The sequence below is a fragment of the Lissotriton helveticus genome, chromosome 4_1, assembly GCF_964261635.1.
Source record: "Lissotriton helveticus chromosome 4_1, aLisHel1.1, whole genome shotgun sequence".
Lineage (NCBI taxonomy): Eukaryota > Metazoa > Chordata > Amphibia > Caudata > Salamandridae > Lissotriton > Lissotriton helveticus.
This window is the reverse complement of record NC_136063.1, coordinates 569,746,548-569,771,881: the sequence shown is the minus strand read 5'-3', so window position 1 is coordinate 569,771,881 and position 25,334 is coordinate 569,746,548. Positions and strand designations below refer to the sequence as shown.

Genomic DNA, 25,334 nt, shown 5'->3' with positions numbered 1-25,334 from the left:
CATCTCTGCTTAGTTTCCTGTTACCATGTAATGCTGTAGCTAAGAGCATCCCGGTGTATTGCAAGAATTTATAAGGTTTTATCGCTGCGAATAGAATATTTTAATGGCTTTTGTTTTTTACAGTATGTGTTGTAGTCTTCGTTATTAATTTAAAACTTTAAACTTTTCAAGTAAGTTACAATGTTTTAGAACTGTATTTCTTTCCCATATTTCTTGTGGTGATGAAAGACTCCCGCTGATGGAGACACTGGATATCACTTACAGGGACAAGACTCCATAGATTTGCATGCCTTCATCTGACTATTCCTTAGCATGCACTTGTTCAATGTCATTATTCTATCAATGGACTCTATTAAAATTGCATCATATTGATTTACACAAGTTATTTTGCATATCTTTAGAGTAATGGTGAAATAAGCAAAGCGATACACATCATCAGGGTGTAGTGACTGCAGGGGTCGTTTATAGACTCTGGTTAATTGTAAAGCTTTGCAGCAGATATTCCTAGCCACAGTTTTGATAATTCCAAGCTGAGATGGTGGGTTTGCCAGATCAGTAAATAGAAGTTAGTGTATCTGAACACTTAGCTGTTTAGTTACGTTCATAGTTACAACAGTTTTTAACTTGTGGTACTCAGAACTACGTAGCCTTTGTACGATAGAACAGTGCATTTTCCAGCCATAAATAGTACATTTAATACAATAATGACTGGCTATTTAATTCTGAATGTGTGCTGGAACCTATCTAATACTGCGACCACTTAAAAGACCATTGACATCACAGGTTGGGAGACCCGCCCTGCCGTCCCCTGTGTGCTCTCCATCTGTTGCATTGGCACCAGGCTCCACACATGCCTCCTTGTCAGGCCCTTGAAGTGCAATGGCATGACATATGCACCGGGCCTCGGTTTCTGAGATGTTTGTCTTTAATATTCATAATGACGAGAAGTGCTGGTTCAGTTCCAGAAGTCACACAAAATGCCTGGAAAGTTGGACCAATAAAGTTTCACAAGTTGAAATTGTTGGCAGTGCGGTTACATTTTATGAATTCATTTTTGGCCATGCAATGTTGAGTTTCTCTTTTATCTCAGACTTGCTACTTTTACAAGGTTTGCAAAACCATTAAACCCAGAGAATATATAGACCTGGAGGTTACATATTACATTGCTCCGTCTGCGCCTGTGATTTTTTGTTGTTGTTTTAATTAGAGGAATGTAAACAACATTATTATTCCGTTGCTACCGCTATAGAGTGGGCTACTCATACTTTAATGTCCCATAAGTTGTTGTTACAACCTCTGTATCTTTATTAATGTTCATATGCACATGTGCAAGACTTTGGGGAGAGGCGGAGCACCTCTGCACCAATGCCCAGCCCTAAGAGGTGGAACCCAGTGCTGTACTGGGGCGATGAACTCTGCAAGGGATGCAGTGTGCACTCTTCTCCTAGAATAGTCACCCCGCATACATTCCCTGATGCAGCAACTGGTGAAAAGATTGAGACCAGTTTCCTATTCCAGTCAATAGACAATATTATTTTGTACCCTTAAACATTCCAGTGATGAACATTTTTTACCCTTATCGTCAGTCAAACATTGATTTCTTTAATATTATTAAAAGATATGTGGTAATTATAGTTTTCTGTTCTTTAAAAAAAAATATTGCTGACATGCCAACCACTTCATAGAGAACAAGAGGTATTTATTTCACATAAAGGACAGTATATATTTAGATCGCTCCAAAACTGACATAAAAATATGGACCTTTTGTATTATGCGTAAGAGAACATTTCAGGTGTGTGACTGTTTCTTTACAAACAGAGCACTAAGTATGTGTGGCCTACGAAGGCAGGCAGACACCCTGCCATTTAGTAATATACAATGAATAGGCAAAGGAAGTGTCAGAAACAGAATATTGGGGCAACAGATATCATTGGGGTGGAACCCACATTCAGTCAATCCAGATGAGTGTGTGTGACATCATTACGGATGCACCAATCTTGGACACTTGCATGTTAGTCGCTTATATGTTTTGGTGTAGTTGGGGCTTTGGCTATGACAAGTAGTGCCTACAGAGCATGAGGTCCTACAGAAAAACTTAGCAAGGTGTCCTTGCTTTTGAGCACATGCAAAAATAATTTTCAGTACGATAATCCGGGGTTACTGGACTACAGATTGGTAAGGCTGATTTGATAAATCGTGGTTGGTGGTCGAAAGTGGTCTCCTATCACCCCCACAGAGGATCTTCCTGCCATGAGTGAATGTAGAGCAGCTGAGGGTGGCGAAAAAGGAATTCCTCTCGAGATCATAATAAACATTCTGTCAAGTTACATGTTCATGCTAACCTGGGCTGCGATAACATGAGAAGGTAAGGAGATACACTGACAGCCAGGAGAATAGAACATGGCAATATCTTCAAACTCCCACAGTGATCCCACATATTCCCAACATAGGCAGGGTTGGGTCCATTGTCAAGTGCATCTAGCAAAATTACAGGTATCTCCGAGCAAAAAGTTAAAATAAGGAGTAGTTCACTTTTTTGTTATACAAATGAAGCATACTGAAGTTCAATAAAAAAGATAACGTTAAAATCTTCTTTGATGGCTCTCCAGCAGAAAAACCCATGCAACATGTAGCCCATGCAAAGATATTAGGGGTGTGTGACATTTCGTAGGTGGTGATGTGCCATTGCCTGCGGACTCCCCGGCGATTGCGGAGGACCCCGAGGGCCTGGGCGACCTGCCGGCCCGGGGCGCACAGCGTGGAGGCGACGGCCGGCTGTGTTGTGGAGGAACCCTTGGGCGTCCGGGTTGCCCTGGCCTCGGCATCACGGGTGGATGGCAAATGGACTTCAAGCAATGTCTTTTTAGATTTTTGTTTGTAGACCATTTCATTGACTTTGTACTGTGAATTTTCTTGCAAAAGCAGTTTCAGCATCTTGATGTAGGCACCGTCAAAATAACTTTTTAGCTGTGTGAGGCGAGGAGGGATGTTGCCTCTCCAAGGAGGTCCAGAAACATGTTACACATTTATGTTGGATACACAGTAGACCGCTACGATTGGCCATTCTTTGTCTTGTTAGAGTTTTCATTTTTCATCTGATTTGAGATAATTTAAAGGCCAGTAAAGCCACCCGATGTTTCTCAAGCCAGGAAATGTAAGATTATTCTCACGGGTGCAGGTAGGAAATGCCTCTGATTACTCTACTAATGTGACATAGATCTCAAGTCAAGGAAGCCACTACATTTGGTTTGTTATTTTCATGTCCTTGCTCATGGTGGTTTGGGCAGCTTGATGGTTGTGGGGTATGTGTATGGTATGTGTTGTAACAGTTCAGAAGTTGCTTATTTAATATTTTTTATTTACTTTGTCCCAGGTTCATTACAGGTGATGAACAAAACGCGGAAGATCATGGAACAAGGGGGTGCAACCTTCATCAATGCATTTGTTACCACACCTATGTGTTGCCCTTCCCGATCCTCTATGCTTACTGGCAAATATGTCCACAACCATAATATTTACACCAATAATGAAAACTGTTCCTCACCGTCATGGCAGGCCACGCATGAACCCCGTACCTTTGCAGTGTACCTGAACAACACTGGGTACAGGACAGGTAAGAGACTACAATTTGCAACAATGGTGATCTGTATGTGTGTAAATAAACAAACATACATACACACACACACATACTATATATATGTGTGTGTATATGTGTATATATATATATATATATATATATATATATATATATATATATATATATATATATATATATAAAAATGCACGCATTCATATTCATATTGAATATACGTTAAAGAAATCTCCCTAAAAATGTAAACTACCCTTGTTAAAAATATCCACATTTCTTTAAAAGTACAAAACACAACACAAACTGACCTGAAGTGGATGATTACTTTAATAAATGGTAATACTCTTTTTGAAGAAAAATATTAAATAGGTGGTGTGAGCGAGTGACCCATCACTTAGTGGTAATGACAGACTGTAACCGAGAGGAATGTATTGCCTTATCTGGTCAACTTGAACATGTGTGCTTGACTTGTGGCATTCACTATGGTTGGCAAAACCTTTGGTAGGTACTCTTGCCTGTTTGAAATGTGGAGAGTTTGAGTGGTAACCATCTCCATTTAGAGCGGAGACAACTTACTGTTGAAACAGTTGTTCTTTACTGAAAGTAACCTGTGCAAAAAACGGGTGTCAACTAGCAAGAGCATGCCAATTGCTGCCATGTTAAATAGACTCTGTGATTTAGTTGATAGTTCTCTTAAAAGGCAGAGGAAGCATTCCTGAAAGAAAAGTAGATAAGAAATAAACGAGTTAAGTATTATTGTTTATCCAAACCAACAAATCAAACACAAGTCTCCTTTTCAGAGTGACAAGCCCTCGGTAAAAGGAATGTATGGTATGGTCGGAGTGTGTGTAAAAAAAATAAATTGCTTAAAAAGCAAACGGGACAGTGGCGGTTTCTGCATGAGGGCGTCGGGGCTCCGCCCCCTTTACTTTCAGCCCCTGGGTCAGCTATTACAAAAGTATAAATATAAATAAATTATTTTAATAATCAGTAAAAAAAAGAAAACGATTTACACAGACCTCTAATTGCTTGGGGCCGGGCTCAGGGCTTTTGTAGCTGCAATGATAAGTGATCACAAGTGTCATGTCACGTGACCCTGGCAGCGAAATCTATGCCTTTCGTTTTGGCCCGAGTCTACTTTGCCGGGCTGATGAGCTCACTGCCCTGGCAAAGACATAGCCTCGAGGACCAGTCTCCACCCACTAATGACGTTTGGCTAAAGTTTGCCCCGGGCGTTTCAGGTTCAAGCCCTGTAACGCCAGTGGCTGCATGTCAATCAGCGAATGTAGAGGACGGCACCACCCCACCCTTTCCCAACACGTCACAGGGAGGTGGGTCCTGCCCTCTGATAGAAAGGGAGTGGTAGAGGCTTCAGGTGGGAAGCCGAGTCTGCGCAGTAAGTCATAAGGACTTTTTAAGACACACTGCGCAGACACGCTTCCCGCGCTGCTGTTACAGTACAGTGTGAACGGCCGCCATTATTTATTTGCAGGTCGGCGTTTCAATAGGAGGCTCTGACCACAGCTTGTGAAGGTGCACCTCTTGTTCAATAGCCTACCTCTCCCCTCTCACGTCCGCCTCTTTTCTACCCATTCAAGGCCCTTCCCTGGGTCTCCTCAGGCCCCTGACACCCCCTGGGTCTCCTCAGGCCCCAGACCACCGTGCTCCTGAGTGCTGAGTAAAAAAGTCTGACTGCAGCTGGCGAAATCCTGAGTATACTTCTACACGCGTTAACAAGAGCTGCCAGGGACGCTGCAGCCACTTTTCAAATTAGCACAATTCTAGTTCTAGAAGAAGCAAGAGAAAAGCAGGTCAAACACCTGTTCCGAGTGAGGTGGACAACGAAGGCCCAGTTGTCCGTAATCAGGTGAGGGACTCCTTCAGTCTGACTCTGTTCTTTGTTCGATATAATTGGCAAAAACTGTTAGTCTGTCTTTGGCGGGACCTTAATGAGGTGTTCGTCTTCTCCTTTCAACATCTGATACCAGGGACCTGACCTGACTTCGTCCCTTCAGCTAACAGGCCGCTGCAGAGGAATCCGAGGGCAGGGTGCATGCAATGGGGAGGCCAGGTTCCCTTTCAAAAATGAATGTGTCCTTGTGTTACGCAACAAGTGCTCATGTAAAGCGCTTTGATATCCAAAGTCTTTGGGTCAAGTTCGCGCTATATAAAGATCTGTTAAAAAAGGAGAAAACAATGCTCCATGGTTGAGCCAAAAGCTGATGGCACACAGATGTGTACGTGTCAGTAGAATGTCTGTCATGTTATATTTTATAATATACAAAACTATAATCTAGTAAAGTGTAGATTTTTTATCATCACCTCCTATGGGACATACTTTTATAAATTGTATTTAGGACACTATAGTTTCTGGTATACATTTTGTTACTACCATACTACCTGTAGGGACTTTAATCATTGACTCCTTTTAAGAAGGCAGTAGCTTGTACATAAAGAATGAAATTAATCTGTGAGTGAGTATGAGTGAATTCAGAGCTTTGCAACAGCTGTACTGTAAGTTCATAATGGTAGATGAAACATTACATTCATCAAATTGCTCACGGTCCAAGACCGTGCACAGGACACCAATGGTTATTTTTTTGTAGTTTGGGGCTATTGATCCATTTACAGAACCTGAGCATCCATTGTTTGACCTCACTTTATTAATACAAGTTAAAAGTCAGCCACAATGCTGTCATGTTTGTGTATTTATTAAAGCAGTATTGGCTTGTAGTAAATATATTAAGTATCATAATATTTCTACATTGGGCATGCATGACATGACGAAATGTAATGTTGCATGATTTTCACAAATATAATTTCTTTCCTGCCTGTCTTGGAATCTGCGTGCATGCATCCATTTTTTATCATGACATGTGAGTATCTGAAACATCCCTGTACACAGTGAATATGGCTGCAGAGAGTCATAATTGGGTGCAAAACAGAAAGGTCATTTATTCTAATAAAAGTAGTCAGAGTACATGCAAGAAATGGGTCCTGGGTTACAGATTGGCAGTGAGATCAACATTGCTGATATGTAGTGGATGTTGTAAAGCTTCTCTTGGCAGGATTGTTGTTGGTGGAACTATTCCTGGTGGAGTTACTGCTGCCATGTTGTAATATATTGGTGGTAATACCACATAAGCTAATTCCGCTCTCGATAATTCTGGTAATTGAGTATGTTTCCTGCTTCAGCCGTGAATGAGTGGAATCACCACATCAGGGTAAGAGCTGTGCCTTTTAAAGAGCACTTTATAACGAAAAGTAGTTGTATTGTAATTGCATTTATATAGCTTTTAATACCCCTTACAAGTTGTTAAAGCTCTGGGGTTGCAGAGTACCATGTTACCCACAATAAAGGTAGTAGTTAGTTAGTGCTTAATATTGTTGTAGATTTGTTGGGTATGGGATTACTCTTGTGCTATGAGGATTCTGAAGCATTTCATCTAGTTTCTAGTGGTGGATTGAGTTATTAGGCTTGCTGCTCTTTTATGAAAAAAATGAACTCCTGCATGTAGGTTCCCCTTTTGGGTTGCCTACTCCTCTAATGCTAACAGGGAAACTGAGCCCACAGGCCCCCTTATAAAATAAAACATTAACAATTTGCTGGAAAATGCATAATTTTATCCCATTGTTTTAAAAAAAAGATTTGAACTGGGAAGGGCGACCTGCCTCCCAAAAAATGCTGCGTCACTTTAAAGAGCACCTCAACAGCCCCCCGCGCTTCCAGCCTCACCTCTCTCAAACTTCACCAGCCGCCACTGAAACGGGAGAAGGAAAAAATGTTCTCAGTATGTTAAAATTATAATCCTTTGAGAGAATTTGAATAGGGTCAAGAAGTTAGGTAAGAAGAGTAAAATTCAAAGTCATTGGAAGTTAATACCTTTTCCAGTGAGCAGCATCCTGTACTTGGCTGTTTCGTAACGAGTTTTACCAGGATATAAAATGTATTATTCTTGAATTGGCCACAGATCTAAGTTCCTGATAACTTTTCATGGCTATATCTGAGGACCAGTTTGGCTCGAGCAGCACGGGAGTTGCACTCAATAGCAAGTATGGATACCCTTATTCTGGCGTGCTGTCCTGTATTAGAACCCACAGTGCCAGAAAAGAGAGTGCAAAACACTGATGGGGTTTGTAAAGTAGTAGTGCTCCACGGACAAGACATATGTTTGACTTGATGAGCGCTTATCTGTTCCCTGCTGCAGTTCTTGTGGTATTTTATCAGTGGAGATAGAGGATGTGAGTGTGCTTTGTGGTAATGTAGGTGCAGAGATGGAGAGAGGAGCAGGGAGCAAGGCATGTGCAGGGTTGATCTCCTCAACTCCCTTGGCATATCACTCCTGCACTATACTGCAAGCACCTGGAATTGTGTGGCATTGGAGAACCAAATTGCGTGGCAGGCTTGACAAAATTATGCTGCAAAAAAGGAAACTTATGCGGCATAAGGCAGCACTTTTTTCATAGTATTTCATTATTTTGTCATTTTCAAGCATGTGAACACTACATGGGCAAAGGTTTCACCTCATTAGTACCATTTGGACAATATGCAACAGAGTGGTAATGAGTCAACCGTTAAGGGGATTTCACTGCACAGCAACACATGTCGCTAAGTTGTTAGTAACTTTTGATCCGTTTTAGCTAGAATCATTTTGTTGTATTTGAAATCTGCGTATTTTGCAGCAGATGATGGATCATGTAGCGAATGCAGCAAATGTATAACTATGCAGAGAATGCTGCAGCCATTAAACCACATAATTCAGGGGCTCTGACTATAGTAGTGGACTGCCTTGTGAAAAGCTCGAGGCAGAGAATGGCAGCAAGGCTCAAAAACACTGCACCACCCAGTCTAGTCACTCCTGTATTACAGCACACCTCAAACGACCAGCTGCCACATGGTCATACATTGAATACAGTTTAGACCGAAAGATGAGAGGCAATACAAATTATAGGGCGATGCTTCAATGTTCAATAATAGTTCTTTCACTGGTTTCTTGTGTACATAGAAAGATTCTTTATTTCTTAAATTCCTTTCACAAGTAGGCACAGCCAACGCGTTTCACCTTAGAAAGGGCTTCTTCAGGTCAATGTATTTAAGTAAGCAGTATCCAAGCATTCCTGGTGGGAAATGCCAGCATACAACTGTGCTTGTACCGTCCCTTGGTCACTCATGTAATTCTTCTAGTGCATCAAGTGTTACACTATAGAACACTTTGTTAAAAGAGTTAAAATATGGGTCAGAAGGTGATTTGCTTAACGTATCCGCCGGTTCCGAGTCTGTCGGTTATTTACTGTGGGCTGTCAAAACAGACACTAAAGACGAGATGAAAATGGTGAAGAATGGACAGTTTTCCAACTTGTGCTTATGACTTGATATACCGCCTCCGCATTCTTCTGGAACGTTCTTCTCCAGTGAGGACCGATGGCTTCCTCTCGGGTGAACCCAGGGCTGTGGAGGAAGCCACCGGGCCTCACTGGAGAACTACGTTCCCAAAGGATGCGGAGGCGGTCAAACAAGTCATAAGCACGAGTTGGAAAACTGTCGAGTCATCACCATTTTCATATTGCCTTTAGTGTCTGTGCTGACAGCCTACAGGAAATAATCCATGGACTCGAAAAGCCCGATACTTGAAGCGAAACACCTTCTGATCCATATTTTATCTCTTTTAACAAAGGGTGCTATAGTGTAACACTTGATGCACTAGAAGAATTACATGAGTGACCAAGGGACGGGTGACTACTTGGATAGCGCTTACTTAAATACATTACCCTGAAGAAGCCCTTTCTAGGGCGAAATGCATTGACTGTGCCCACTAGTTTAAGGAATTTAACAAATAAAGAATCTTTCTACGTACACAGGAAACCAGTGAAAGAACTGTTATTGAATATTAAAGCATCGCCGTATAATTTGTATTGCCCCTGATCTTTCTGTCTAACCTTTTGAAAAGCGTTGATGCCTTTTTTGGTCCAGACAAGATCAATGAAGTAAAGTGAAGAAAAAAAAGAAAAGCCGCTCGGCCTTTACTTAAACAAAAGATAGCAGCAAAACTGATAGTTTTGCAGCGTGAATCTTTCTGGATTCACTATGCTGTGCATTATTCCGCGGTCTTGTGGTTGGGTCCGGATTCGTAGTCTTTTCTTTGTTTTTTTTTTTTTTCTCTTTGCCCAGGTGGGCGTCGGCGTCACACCCCCTTTGGGTGTATTTCCGGTGACGTCGGCATGCTTCCTGCGGAAGCTCCCACTCTTGGGCGCCATCTTCAGATTCTTTTTTTCCGCGGTCGGGTCTGGATCGTTCCCGTTTGGGCTCCAGACATTTTTGGAGAAAGAAGAAAGAAAATACAGAAAAGACGAGGAGAAGTCATCTGAAGACTCCAGGGGACTTCACCGACGAAAGACAAGCAAAGATAAGGCGTTTTCCATCCAGATCTTCGACGACCGTCGACGAACACGCGACCAGAGAGGCCCTGGACGCTCGAGGATGGACAACACGCCGTTCAAGTTCTGCCGTAACTGCCACCACAAGTACGCGCAGAAGGACCAGCACCCGGTATGCAACCTTTGCCTACCGGTGGACCACGAAAGCGGAGACTGCAACGCCTGTTCCGCCTTCACCCCGAAGACCCTTCGTGTGAGAGAGAGGCAGAGGGTAGCACACGCCGCCCTGCAGGGGAAGGCCCCGACCCCGTCGCTCTACGAGCTGGGGATGTCCTCCGAGGAAGAAGACAACGCTGCCGCCGAAGACGACAGCTACACGGTCGTAGAGACCGATTACACGAAGACTTCTGACAAGGTAGGAGACTCTTCGGCCCCCAAGAACCCGAGAGACTCTGAGTCTCGAAAAATCGAGGGCAAGACCCCGAAAGCGCCGACGCCAAAAAAGGCGGCGTCCGCGACTACTCCCAGGCCCAGCGGATCCTCAGAGAAGGAGTCCCCGGCGCCGAGAGCTGCTGATCAGCAGAAGACGTCGAAAATCGTCCCCGAAAAGGATCGATCGACGAGGGAGAAAGACCCGAAACTGTCGACGACGACCAGAGACCCGATATCCGGTTCGACGTCGAAAACTTCGACTCCGAGAGGCACGGCGACGAGCCATCCGTCGAAGAGAGCGGCGGAACCATCCGACGCGGAACACGCGGCCGAGATGGAAAAGAAAAGAAGGCGCCTCGAGGCAGAAATGGAGAACTTCATGCAGCGGAAAAAAGATTTCGACGCAAGGATGAAGGCCTTCACGATCCCTCACAAGACCAAGCCACCAGTGCTGGAGGCGGTCGAGGAGGAAGAAGAAGAGGTCGCCGAAGTCACCGAGCAAGACCAGGACGTCGAGGTGTTCGACGACCAGGAGGAGTACGAGAATCCCCACGAGAGCTACAGCTATGGGGAGGAAGATGAGGGCAGGACAGACACAGAGTCGGCGCCCTATGACCTTCAGGAGGTAGATTACATCGATGTCGACACCGACAGCCCGGAGGAGGTGGTCGACACCTACCCCTCGAGGCCCTCGCCGCCGGACGACATCGGGGCCTACAACGCGGTGATACAATCTGCCGCAGCAGCTTTCAAGCTCAAGCTCGACGAAGAGAAGCAGAAAGCAGACTTCCTTCTGGAAACATTGCTCCCAACACAAACGAGGAGCCAGTTCCTCCCGATGCTCGAGAGCGTCTTGGCTCAGGGGAAGGAAGCTTTCAGGGAGCCCGCAACATGCAAGGCAGTAACTCCCAGAACTGAGAAGAAGTACAAGCATGCCGCAAAGGACCCGGCCTACATTCAGGGCACGGTCTCCGCAGACTCCATTATCACGGCCACAGCAAGGAGGAGGGCTAACGTACCCACTACCTCGGGCCCGCCACCGGATAAAGAGAGCAAAAGGATGGATCTGGTGGGCAGAAGGATCGAACGGAATGCCGCGACCCACTGGCGCATGGCTAATTCCAACGCCCTGGTAAACAGACACATGTACCAAATCATGGAGGGACTGGGGCAGTTGGTGAAGGACTTGCCCCAGGATGCCAAGCAGAAAGCCGAAAAGCTAATTGAAGAGGGGAAGAATGCTGCAAATTCTTGCCTTAAGACGGCCCTGGATGGGGCAGACACCGCCAGCAGGCTCATGATGATGGGCGTCACGGAAAGGAGACACGCCTGGCTCAGGATATCCGGTTTCAAACCGGAGGTGCAACACAGCATCCTGAACACACCATTCAACGGCAGTACGCTTTTCGGACAAACAGTTGATGAGCAACTCAGCCAACTTAAGAAGGATAACGAAACAGCAAGATCCATGGGAGCATTGCAGTTCAGAGGGAACAAGAGGGGCACCCCGTCACGGAGGCCCGGCGGAAGAGGCGGAAACCAGCCAGGTACATCACACCAGGCTTTCCAGCAAACGCACCAGGCAGACTCGCAGGGTCAGCAGGGCCATCAGAAACAGCCCTGGCAGTACCAACAAAGAGGCCAGTCCTTTCGAGGGAGAAATGGACGGGGACAAAATAGAAGAGGGGGCCAGCAGCCCACCTCCAAGTGACTTCAAAAAAATCCGTGTGCCCACCCACAAAAAAGATCCCAGGGGGCAGCACGTACAGATGGGTCAAGACAAACTAGACACCTACGACCACAGGACACCAGTGGGAGGAAGATTAAGATTCCACCTCCAGGAGTGGAGAGGAATCACATCAGACAAATGGATCCTCAACATTATCCAATTCGGATACTGCATAGAGTTGGAGGCGAGGCCAACAAACAGAAAACCAAGAAGAAAGCCGCTAGCAAGCAAGCAGCTGCAGTGCCTTCAGGAAGAAGCAAAAGAACTCCTGCAGAAGCAGGCCATAGAAAGGGTACCCTTCAAGGAAAGAAACACAGGAGTATACTCAACATACTTCCTGGTACCAAAAGTAGACGAGACAATGAGGCCCATTCTCGATTTACGGTTCGTGAACAAATTCATAAGAACGCAAAAATTCAAAATGACCTCCCTGCAAGAGGTGCTCCCACAGTTGCAGACCGGGGACTTCATGGTCACTATAGACCTCAAAGACGCATACCTGCACATCCCAATGAACAGGAAGCACAAGCACATGCTCAGGTTCACCGTCGGAGAAAGCCACGACCAGTTCACGACACTGGCCTTCGGTCTAAAATCGGCACCAAGAGTTTTCACAAAGTGCCTCGCAGCAGTCGCAGCGCACCTAAGAAGGCAGGGAATACATGTATACCCTTACCTGGACGACTGGCTGGTGAAAGCAAACTCATACCAGAAATGCAAGCTGCACGCACATACAGTGACCAGCACGCTCATAAACCTGGGGTTCTCCATCCATTGGAAGAAATCATCAATGGAGCCGGAACAAGTGAAGATCTTCCTGGGAGCACAGATCAACACCTTACAGGGCAAGGTGTTCCCCAGCGAGAAGAGGGCGAGGGCGCTGGTGAAGGAAACTCGCCTCTACCGGAAGGGACAAGCTCGGACAGTGAGGACGGCGAGCAAGATCATGGGGATGATGGCATCATGCATCCACCTGGTACCGAATGTACGACTCCACATGAGACCCATTCAAGAATGGCTACAGGAGCAATGGTCACAAGCTACAGGCAGTTGGGAGGATCTAGTGGTTGTAACGCACGCAGTGCAGAAGGAGATGACATGGTGGACCATGGAGAACATAGCAAGGGGAAAAGCCTCTAACGCCCCCAACGCCAACAGTGACCATCACCACAGACGCATCCCTGAAGGGATGGGGCGCTCACATGGAGGAGCTCAAGGTGAGGGGACTGTGGACACCGACGGATGCCACAAAGCACATCAATTACTTAGAATTGAAGACAATCTTCCTTGCACTGAAGGCCTTTCAAACAAGACTGTACAAGCACAGGGTATTGATACAAACAGACAACACCACTGCGATGTTCTACATCAACAAGCAGGGGGGCACACAGTCCGCACCGCTTTCAACGCTGGCGCAGGAGATATGGAGATGGGCCATCCCTCTCAAGATAGACCTGCTAGCCATACACCTACCAGGGAAGGACAACATACAAGCCGATTGGCTCAGCAGGCAGACATCGGCATCCCACGAGTGGGAGCTCAATGCTCAGGAGACAAGATACCTGTTCGACAGGTGGGGGACACCATCGGTGGACCTGTTTGCCACACGCCAGAATGCAAAATGCCAAAACTTCGCATCCAGGCAGCCCGAGGAGGGGACACTGGGGAATGCCCTATGGATAGATTGGTCAAGGACATTTGCCTACGCCTTTCCCCCGATACCACTGATGCACAGAGTACTGAGCAAGTGCAGAGCGAGCAACATGACACTGATACTGGTCGCACCGCAGTGGGCGAGGCAGACCTGGTACTCGCAGATCATGGAGATGACACAGTGTGCACCCCACAGATTCAGCAGGAGGAAAGATCTACTGTCCATGCAGAACGGAGAGGTACTGCATCCAGAGCCAGAGAGCATGAGCCTAGTAGCGTGGCTCCTGAGGACATAGAGTTCGCACATTTGAGACTACCAGAAAGCACCCTGAGGGTACTTCGGGAGGCACGAAGGCCCAGCACTCGAAAGTGCTACGTTGCGAAATGGAAAAGATTCACAATATGGTGCAGACAGGAAAGACTCCACAATAAGATGAAGAGGGACTCCACAGTGCTAAGGTACCTGACGCACTTACTGGAGAAGAACCTTAGCTCATCCTCGTTAAGAGTTCACTTGGCAGCGATAGTAGCCTACACAAGGGGAGAAACGTGCAGGAGCTTCTTCACATCACAGGTGGTGAAGAGATTCCTAGAAGGAGCGAAAAGGATCGCACCACCCAAGCGGGTGCCGCCACCTGCATGGAACTTGAACACAGTCCTAACGGAACTCATGAAAGAGCCCTTTGAACCACTTCACAAGGCCTCCCTAAAGATGCTAACTATGAAAACAGCCTTCCTGGTTGCGATAACGTCCTTACGCAGAGTAAGCGAGCTTCAAGCGCTGACGCTACAAGAACCATACATACAAATACACAACGATAGAGTTGTGATGAGGACTGACCCACACTTCATGCCGAAGGTGGTATCCAATTTTCACATGAACCAGTCTATACAGATACCGAGTTTTTTCCAAAAACCCACAACCAGCGCAGAGAGAGCTCTGCACACCCTGGACGCCAGAAGGGCAGTCATGCACTACATTGAAAGGACAAAGGGGCACAGGAAAACGAAACAGTTTTTTGTGTCCTTCGCAAACAGCTTCATGGGCAAAGCAGTAACCAAAAGGACCATTGCACGATGGATCGCACAAACAATCCAACTCTGCCACAAACGGGCAGGACAGGAACTGGCTGAGGGGACACGTGCCCACTCCACCAGGAAGAAGGGCGCTACAATAGCCTTCCTGGCTAACACACCCATAGAGGACATATGCCTGGCGGCAACATGGGCTTCGGTGCACACGTTCACGAAGCACTACTGTGTGGACATACAAATGAACAAGGAAGCTCAAGTGGGACAGAAGGTGCTACAGCACATATTCAACACCCAACGCTCATCTTCCACCCAGCCGCCACAGAGATGAGAAACCGCTACAAAATCTATGCACAGCATAGTGAATCCAGAAAGATTCACGCTGCAAAACGAATAGTTTTCTTACCTGTCGGTGTAGTTTTGCAGCTTGAAGATCTTTCTGGATTCACTAGCGAACCCACCCACCTCCGCCAGAAAGATGAGGCTGGAGAGAGAAGAGGTGGTTAACTAAAGAATAGACTTTGAAAATACAAAGCGGTAAATACAAACTAAGAAGAACATTGCCATTACTTCGGAAACGAAAGAAACACGGAAAAAAAGAACCCGAAGATGGCGCCCAAGAGTGGGAGCTTCCGCAGGAAGCATGCCGACGTCACCGGAAATACACCCAAAGGGGGTGTGACGCCGACGCCCACCTGGGCAAAGAGAAAAAAAAAAAAAACAAAGAAAAGACTACGAATCCGGACCCAACCACAAGACCGCGGAATAATGCACAGCATAGTGAATCCAGAAAGATCTTCAAGCTGCAAAACTACACCGACAGGTAAGAAAACTATTCGTTATCATCTTAATATACTCAGAAAATGATATTTAAAGAAGTGTAATTCTGTGTAAGCTCTAGAAGATTGTTCTGACATTTATCAGATACAGACAAAATGTTACAGAATTGATACAATGTAATGCTGTTTTGGTAATTGTTGATCGATTTCACATTTTGAGTCGTAAAACAACTTATTTGAACCTTTCTTTGTCTCTAACACGTTTCAATATTCCTAATGCTCTTCTTGAGACTACGCTACAATATTTTAAAATTAGGTATGTATTGCCTGTGTCAGCTTGAAGCTTTAGTGTTTTAATGTGAGGCATTTTTCATCATACACAGCTTTTTTTGGAAAATACCTCAATGAATACAATGGAAGCTATGTCCCTCCTGGATGGCGGGAATGGCTTGGATTGGTAAAGAACTCTCGCTTCTATAATTATACAGTCAGTCGGAATGGCTACAAGGAGAAGCATGGATGCGATTACGAAAAGGTATTTTTTTTTTACTTGGGCTGCACGAGCATGCTAACAGTTATTTCCATGAACCAAGTCTAACATAGCTTCACTCTGCCGAATGAATTGGACATTGCAAATAATAAATAATGCATTGTTGTGAGGGGAATTTACTGTACATGGAAGTTTCTTCTGTGCTTGGAGTGAATGATTAATTATACGTGAATTGTAAGCAACACACAAGTCTGTTCTTGTTGGGTAATCTGTGTGGACAGTAGATAAAGTGATTCCAAGAGGAGATATCAATTCTAGTTATTGTGTGGCGATAAACCGGTATTTTCAGCTATTAAGCTTACCTTGACTTGTGCTGTCTTACATTATATTGTGTGAAAACCAACTGTGAGTTTAAGACTTGTGTTAAAACAAATGCAAAAAGGAGTTGGAAAATGTCTACTATTGATCAAGCTCCAGACATGGCCATAATTGTGCAGCTATATATATTTTAAACCAAACAAGGGAACCCACAAGGTAGATAAGGACCTTGGGTATTAGTACTATATAAAAACAGCGGTCCTTAAAAGAAAAATAGGGCTGTGATTAATATAGACTTGAGCCGGTGGTACCTTGACGATGTCCAGCCGGACAGTCAATTTAATGAATTATAAATGCAAAAATGAATAGGAGCAAAGCAATACAGTGGGGCACAATCCTGCGCCCTACACATACATAAAGCAATTACATTTGAACAAAAACATTTCAGTTAAGACAAAGGTAGCTTGTGAAAAATACGAATAATTGAGATAAGCTTAGAAACAACAACTAATGCACTTGTTTAATCACATTGGATTAATGTGCATGCTGTTCAAACAAGTCAATGACACTTCAATCCTTTTTAAAACAATGCTAGGATTATCATCAGGACGGATTTGATACAAGACTGAATTATAGTGCCTCGTATACTAGTATGGGTGGGATCAAAGGGAACATTAAAGGCTCAGATGAAGCCGAGATGTCGCTTAATTTGCGGACCTTGAATGAGTTAGGTTGCAGCTGCTGTTTATAAGGGCAGAGAAGAGATGCAAAAGGCGATGCACTGATAGACCTGAGCTTCGATAAGGGCTTGGTGGCGATGCACTGTGAGCCCAGTAAGGGAAGAATCGGGTCTGGAGCTCGGTGGCTAGGATGTGAGACCTAATTGTGCGGCTGGCAGCTCTGAAAGAGCTCTGGGTTCTTCTGTTTTAGAGGTTTCCATATCACAGCCAGGGACATGGGTTGGTCACCTGTACAAACATGTGTAGACTCTAAAGCGCGCAGGGTTCTGGAAGCAAAGCAAGAACACAAAAGATTGTAGAGGAGACACTGAGGCAGTGCAGGGAGAAGTGTCTGACACCGGAGAGCTCATCAAAACCGAGAGGGAGAAGCCAAAAAAGTTTTCAAAGGACAAGTCTAAGAAGCTCTAGTTTCAACCCATCCATGTAACACAGGGGTGCAGAAAAGCCGGTCCAAAGCATTCAGACCTGAAATTGAAGGCTACTCCAACACCACAGACAGCAGTGATCAACGATACACATAAACAAATGTAGCCCCATGGATCAAGGTTGAAAGACACCATTAGTGGTATACCCTGAGAATAGGCCTGTACTCTGAAAGGTGATCAAGAGTGTGGAAAGGAACAACCATTCCTGAGAGGAGGAGGCCTCGGCGCTAAAGAGGAGGAACTTGGCACTTCATGTGGAACTGCGAGCTGTTGCTGTCAGGAGAAAGAAATAGACTTGAAGCCGAAATGGAAGCCCTCATAAAAAGAAAGAAAGAGTTGGACAACTCTGGGTACACTGTACCCTGCTCAATCCTCAAAGAGAGAGAGAACAGGAGGTGGATCAGATGGAGCTAGTGTCCCCAACATCACTTGATGCTGAGTAGGACTAAGAAGAGTGATTCTTCTATGATGAAGCAGACCCCGAAGCAGGTCACTTTGACCAGGGTACTCTCCAGGACCCAGACTGAACTGAAGTGAAGAGGGATGGCAGGACTTCAAGACCTGCTCCACTGAAGGAGTAGACACCTATTCCTCCAGACCATTACCCCTGACAATACTGCTGTCTACAACTCCCCAACCACTAGATGGCAGAATAATGTTCAGCACATGAGTACAGAAAAGTCTTTAATATACAAGACTACTTCTACAAATAACAAAGCATTAAGAAAACATTTTATTAAGGGGAACAGAAGGTAGTAATTTTTGTAGTTTAAAGTCAAAAAGTGCCTAGAAAAAGTAAAATGTCACTGGAAAAAAGATAGCTTGTGATTAGGACCAAGGCATAATTTCAGGCTCATGTGGCTACAGCGGCGTTTGGGCACACCAGCAGGTCACCCCAGCCTAAGATTTTACCTTCCTGCAGCCTCTAGCTCCTGAGGCCTGCCTTCTGGGCACCAGGTCTCTCTCCAGCCAGGCCTCTTGCTAGGTCTTTCCTCTTTGGTCAGCTGGGTACTCTTAGACTTAGGAGTTCTTCTGCTTTTTATGTCCCTGAAGCGGGTATACAAGAGACCAACCAATTGATCGTTGAAGAACAGTTCCAGTCTCTGGGTGCCAGCAAGAGTTAGGGCTCCTTGAACAAACCTCCTTCTTCCCTCAGAAATAAAAAATCATCCATCCTGAAGAGCCTTTTTCTGGTGAAGTCTTCCCAGATCTAAGAGTGTTCTGACGAAGTGGTGTCAGATGAACCCTGTGCACTCACCAGTGGTTAGAGAAATTCTGCTACATAACCCTAATGATTTTCTTTCAATCCCTCTCATCCTTTTGCAACACTTTTCCTCTGTCTTACTGTAAAGTTATGCAAGATCCAACACATCAGTGTGGCAGAACCCTTCAGCCACAGGCATGCCTGTCTTCAGCTCCTTGACCTCTCCCCTATTTAGATAAGCTCTCCTCCCACCTCCTATTGTCCAAACCGGTTCTCTCTATTTCTGTAACTTGAGCCACTTTCTCTTAGAGTCTCCAAGGAATGAATAGGAGAACAGCTCCCTGGCATCTCAAATTCAAAACAGGTAGTGCAAATATTTTCCTTCGTTCTGCCTTCTGTTTCTGTCCACTTCCAGCTAGCTAATCCTTGTTATATTCCCAGCACTTGACACCTCCCTCTCCTTCTTTGTATCCTTGGCAGGCATTCAATTTTGTGTCATGGTTTTTAACTTCCCCATCCAAGGTTGTGCTTACTAGTTCTGGAGGTCTTATGAGTGGTAGTACAGGTGTTAGGCCTGTTAAAGTGCGTTTAACAGAGTTACTTTTCTCTTTAGGAAAAATTGCCTTTAAATCCAGTTCGGAAATGTAAGTGGGAAATATATCTGGAAACATTTCTAGCTTTTTTCTTGGCATTAACAGGAAATAAAGATTTTAATCCTTCAGGGAAGAATCACGCAGTTACCACTCCTTGAAATAGCTTTTGATGTTTATTTCATGGTGAGAGCATACAAACCTTAATATGTGCTGTTTTTTTCTATATTGACAACAGCATTGAAAAGGTTGTGTTCTCATCAGATTCATTTGCATATTCTCAGTTAAATATGTATGCCATAATCACACAATACTGAGCAACTTCATCAGCATATTTGTTTCCTACAGTCGCATAATAAATTCCGCTCCTCTGGACTGCGCATTTAACTACTGCAATTTCTTGTGGCAATTGTAATGCTTCCAACAGTCTCATTACATATTCTTTATTCTGGATAGAGAATCCTGACAAAGTCATAAGACCCCTTTGTGACCATAACTGTCCAGAATCATGGATCACACCAAAGCCATACTGACTATCAGTAAATATTGTCACATGCAATTGCTCTGAAAGAGAGCCTGCTCTGGTAAGGGCGACCAGTTCTGCCACTTTTAACACTTCCAAGCCGGAGGCTTCCACCACTTCTGAATTGTACAGACAGCATAAGCTGCTCTCAAATTCTCTTTGTTATCTTTTACGCCTGAGCTATTAGCAAAGATTACATAGCCGTGACATCGAGACAATCCTGCTCAACCACCTTCCCATCAATTTCATGTTCAGGTAATGGTAACAGTGTAGCTGGATTAAGAGTTTGACATTGCTTAAGGATAACCTTTTCAACTGCAAGAATCAATCGTTCATATTTTGCAAGTCTGCTGTAAGTCAGAAATTGTGTTGTTGTTTGAGTGAGCAAGATCTCCTCAGAGTGAGGGACCATCCCTATAAGAGGATGTCCCATAACTATGCTCTTGCTTCTCTCAATACTGACATCAACCTCCACAAAAGCTTTAAGGCAGCCAGGCAGTCTTGTGGCAACAGGATCATGGGTAGTAGAAAAATATGCCACAGATCTTCGAGAGTCTCCATGCAATAGAGTAAGCACAGAGAGAGTGCAGCCTTCCCACTCCTTGCAAAACAAAGTGAACATTTTATTGTAATGAGACCTTCCTAGTGCCGGGGCACAACAAAAACTTTCTCTCAGCTCTAGGAATGCTTTTAAACAATCATTGTCCAATGGAAGTGGATCAGGCACATCTTGTATCCAATTGGGTATCCACTGTCTACAGTAGCCCACCAGTCCCAGAAACATCCTGACTTCTCTGTCGCTTTTAGGTGGAATTAATGTCAAGATTGCTGGCATTTTCTCTTGTGACATCTTCCTTGTTCCTTTTTCAATGAGCTATCCTAAATACAGAACCTCTTTTTGACAGCATCACAATTACTTGGGGACACTTAATGTCCGTTTTCAGCCACATGATTCAGCAAAGGAAAGTCATCCTCTTTGCAAGCTTCTTGTGTACTTGAGGTTTCAAATAGGTCATCAGTGTGTACAAGAATTGAGTTGCAAGGCATTTGAAAAGTCCCAACATCATTTTTCAAAATCTGATTGAAGATCGAAGGACTACCCTTGTGGGACTTGGCACCATGCCAAAACTCTATTTTGAAATCTAAATGAGCACAGAAACTGGCTTTCCTCATGTAATGTGATAGAAAAAAGGCCTGGCAGACATTGACAATGGTGAACCATTCTGCATCACAGGGAATCTGAAATAATATTGTAGAAATATTTGGTACCACAGAACAACTATTTACATTTTTTGTAAATCCTGTAAGATGCTATACGACCTGTTAGGTTTCTGCAAGCCCATAATCAGCAAGTTGCAAGGACTACCAACTATTTCTCTCAATAGTCCTTGTATTAACACCGGTTCAGTCACCGGAGTGATTATAGTCAGTGTCCCAGGTGTAACATTGTATGGTGGCGTTCTTGGAAATTCTGCATTTCGTTTCATCATTATTCGGCCTTGTTCAAAACCCTTAATGAGATGGTGTATTTTCCTGAAAAGTCTAATACTTTGGGTTTTACAGCATCTCTTAAATCGGGAAGTAAATCCTCTCCCGTTCTTACAGGGAACAATGCAACAGCTGTTCCTTAGCTGACCATTTTAAATTCAACATCTTCATCATGTGTTTGGAACATCATCTGGTGTACAGTAAATAGTGCAATTTAATTTACTCAAGGGATCCCTTCCTAACAGATTTACAGGACTTGAGTCACACACAACAAACTGGTGATCTTCTTCAAATGAGTCTATTTTTACAGGAACGATCTTTGAAACAAGGTTAGTTATTTGCTTATTTGTGACACCTACAACTTGAATCTTCTTTCCCAAGAGGGTAGCTCAGGAGGTTCCACTGTTCGAATAGTGGAACTGGTAGAACCAGCGTCAATCAAAAATGATACTTGGTGACCATTTACCTCACCTCCGACAAATGGACCACTCTGGTCTACCTCCAAGACTGCGTCAAGTATGCAATCTTCCTCATCCCTCAGGCATCCTCATTGCGAATTGTTGGATTCAAAGCGCTTGTTCTCAAAGATAGGAAATTGTAGAACTGGGTTCTGATTCTGGAAAGGATTTGGGTTCGCATTTGATGCTTGATTCACATTAAATTAGCCATGCTTTTTGGGGCCATTGCAGTTTGTGGGACCTGCATCATAGGGACTTATGACTGATTTGGTGTTTCTATTAGTTAAACTGGTACCTGAACTGGAGAATTCTACACTTGAGTAGAATTCACTCTTCCCCATCACTACTTACTTGGTTAGGATTCTGTCTACACTCCCTCTCCCAATGCCTGAGCCTGTTGCAATAATGACAAGGGGTCAACCTCTTCAACGTCGCAATATTTACTTCTGAATTTAGATCAACTGGAATTCCTTGACGATTTATCTGTGGAACACAAACTCCACCATTTGACCTTCATTCTGGAAACCAACACATTATATTCCACCGACATTTCCTACATACAGCTGATTTTGAAAACCTTTCTGAGCCAGCTTAATTTGGGCTAAAAACACGGGCGGTAGGGGGACGGGGCGGGAGGAGAGGAGGACGTGGGGCAAGGGGGAATAAAAGAATAAAATAACACTTACCTTCTTGCCGCTTCTTCACCTCCTTAGTCCTCCCTCACTCGGCCTTCCCGGAAGCACACCCAGACGACCAGTCAGCCAATCACAAGGCTGCATTAGCAGCATTGTGATTAGTCTGAGTGCTGTGTTTCAGCGCTCAGACGCTGACTGGGGGCATGTGCATGTTCTCCACATAGGCTGTAATGCAGTTTGTAAGGAGAACATGCGATATGCGCAATATTGTTTGGACTGGACAATGGAGCAACATGAGTTGATTAACGTAAGGACAACAGAGCATCTAAAATCATTTCCAGAGTCACCATCAGTATCGTTTTTTTTTTTTTGCAGTCGCTTCATCTTCATTTCCCTGCTTTTGATTCTTTTTAGGCTTTTGTGTTGTCAATGTAGGATACATTTTAGCTCTCTCAACTACACACTTCTCCATCGCGTTGTTTTTCATCACATTTAGAATCAGCATAATGATACACTGCTCTCATGCTCTATTCTGATGCCTTTCTTTCTCATTGGTATGAGCTGCATGTTCCCATGTATTTAATGCTTCATGCTGTGCGGGTCTAAGAGGTAGTTTCAGTTCATATAATTTTTCTTTTAAATTGTCAATAACCTTTAGGCCAAACATACCATATTGTGGAAATCTTAATGCTCCCTCCTTTTCGGTGATCTTGTGCCATCGAAGAAGCCCCAAACATGTATGGAGCCTTCGCGGCGACAATTGTTCATTTTCCGGGCAGAGCACCTACCTTGATGAAAGTTTGACTACAGGGGGTCTCTCCCATTTACTTGCCAGTTTTAGCATTGTTTTGATGAAACTCGATAATCGAGTGTGCGTTACTTGGGGTACCTCCCCTTGGACGTAACAGATTCCAAGGAAACCCAGCCCTGGTACAGAGGATAAACACGTATTTGGGATCCGATTGGTCCTACGAATGCCGGTGTGACCCAGCACTGTGGGCACTTGAAACACAGCAGAAACATGTCGACACTTTGGCAGTAAGGAGAGGTGAAGGAACTCTCGAATCTCTCCTATAACCACCATCCTTCACATTTTTAGAGCTAGCCGGTGTATCCAGGAATAAATTGTTGAAAAGAGACAACACCGAGCTAGTTATAACCTTTACTGCACTTTTCTTTCGGTGATCCCAACACATATTGATATATATATTTTTCATGTTTGTATTGACTTCCCCTCCCTTTGCTCCTCCCTATGTTGATCTGCGCAGGGTTTTATTGTAAGGGGTGTATTGTAAGCTAGCCAAATGATGAAGCATGTCACAATTTTGTGAGTGAGGGCAGTATTTTTCACAGAGCATGTGCCACCTTTGGTTCACTATTCGCTATTAGCTACTCCTCCATCTGTGTTAGTTATGTGATATGGGAAGGCCAGAGTAGAGACATTTAGCTTCTTCCCTTCTGAGTGTGTGAGAGCCCTAAATCTGTTGCCTTATAATGACCTGTCGTACCTTCTGGAGGAGCCTCCTCATTCTCACGAACAGGGAATCCCACATCCTTATTCATGAAATATTTATGGCCTTGAAACATTTCATGATTACAACGATTCAACAATAAATGAGCAAAATTCAATTAAATTATTTTGTTAAAATCACAGTTCAGTACAAATCAATATTCTCTTCCAGTCACAATGCAGTCTTTCCTTTGTAAACCAATCACAATATTACACCTGCTGCCTCACCAATCAATCTCATAGTGACACTGCGCACCGATTGACCTATCCCTGCACAGTACTATCTGATACCATTCTCACTATATGTCCGTGATTCACCTTCCTTTGCAAGCTTTTTGCACACTAAATTTCACAACTTTAAGCGAGCATAATAAACAACTCTTCCACTAAAGAATTCAAAGTAGTTTGCTCATTCAAGAAATAATCGACAATATCACCTTCCAACTTCCGCACACACAAATTAAATCTCTACCAGCGGGAAATCACCCTGAATAATATACTTTCCCCTTTGCGCAGTAGGTTCCACTAACACCATTTACTATTAGTACAATCACAACAATTTGTTATGGTCCCTATCTCAATTGTGCGGTTGATGACACCTCACGAGCCGACACCACAAAACCTTAGCAGACGAGTAATACCACAATGTCTCTTATTTATCCCTGGATCTTGTACTGATAACAACTTCAACTGCTCAGCATCAAAAGTGTATGCAAATCTTCGTAACTAAACCATAGACATTACCAAAACGCAAAACACATAACTTCAACACAATAACGTGAGCTCAACATAGACAATTACGATGCACAACCCTATTGATACTCACACCATCATCACTGCAAAATGCCTTTGGAACTGCAAACTCCTTCAGTCATTAAGTTCAAGCTATGAATCTTAAGGACATGAGCAATTCAAAACTTGGACAATTAATTTTAAATTTGCTCCTTTTCTCCTGTGACATTAGCCGTCCTATGCTATCACTTGCCGGAGTGGGGGATTCTTGTATCTCATTATCTCATTCTTCGAGTATAATCATTAAATAGCCCTCGCCATTGGTCGTATGGACCTTATTTTGTTGACAATGAGAATTGAGAAGGAGGAATCATTTACTTCAAACACCATAAATAGTGCAGTCCAATTGGGGCTTCACATGAATTAATAAAGAGAGTTGATGTGAGTTAAAAGGGTTTATTAACAGATTAATTCAAATCAATTTATTTAATGAGTAAACATCAATATTTAGTCATACTCATTGAAAAATTAAAATAGTACATTAGTCGATATTTCACAATAAGATAAAATACCACCATAGTAAGGATTACAAATAAAATAGAGAATATACAGCAAGTGTGTTCCATCAGGAA

At 44.0% G+C, this 25,334-nt stretch overlaps 1 protein-coding gene across 10 annotated transcripts in view; it reads left to right on the top strand.

Annotated features, from left to right (window-relative positions):
• The window catches only part of SULF1 (sulfatase 1), a 312,442-nt gene that overhangs the window by 160,449 nt on the left and 126,659 nt on the right, over nucleotides 1–25,334 (top strand). For all 10 annotated transcript variants that reach the window (XR_013610526.1, XM_078687181.1, XM_078687178.1 and 7 more), the window contains 2 exons: nucleotides 3,374–3,613; nucleotides 15,973–16,124. Coding sequence is in view for 9 of the 10 variants with exons in the window: in XM_078687181.1 (XP_078543307.1) it covers nucleotides 3,374–3,613; nucleotides 15,973–16,124 (392 nt within the window). In the remaining variant the exon portion in view is untranslated. The remainder of the gene's footprint in view (nucleotides 1–3,373; nucleotides 3,614–15,972; nucleotides 16,125–25,334) is intronic.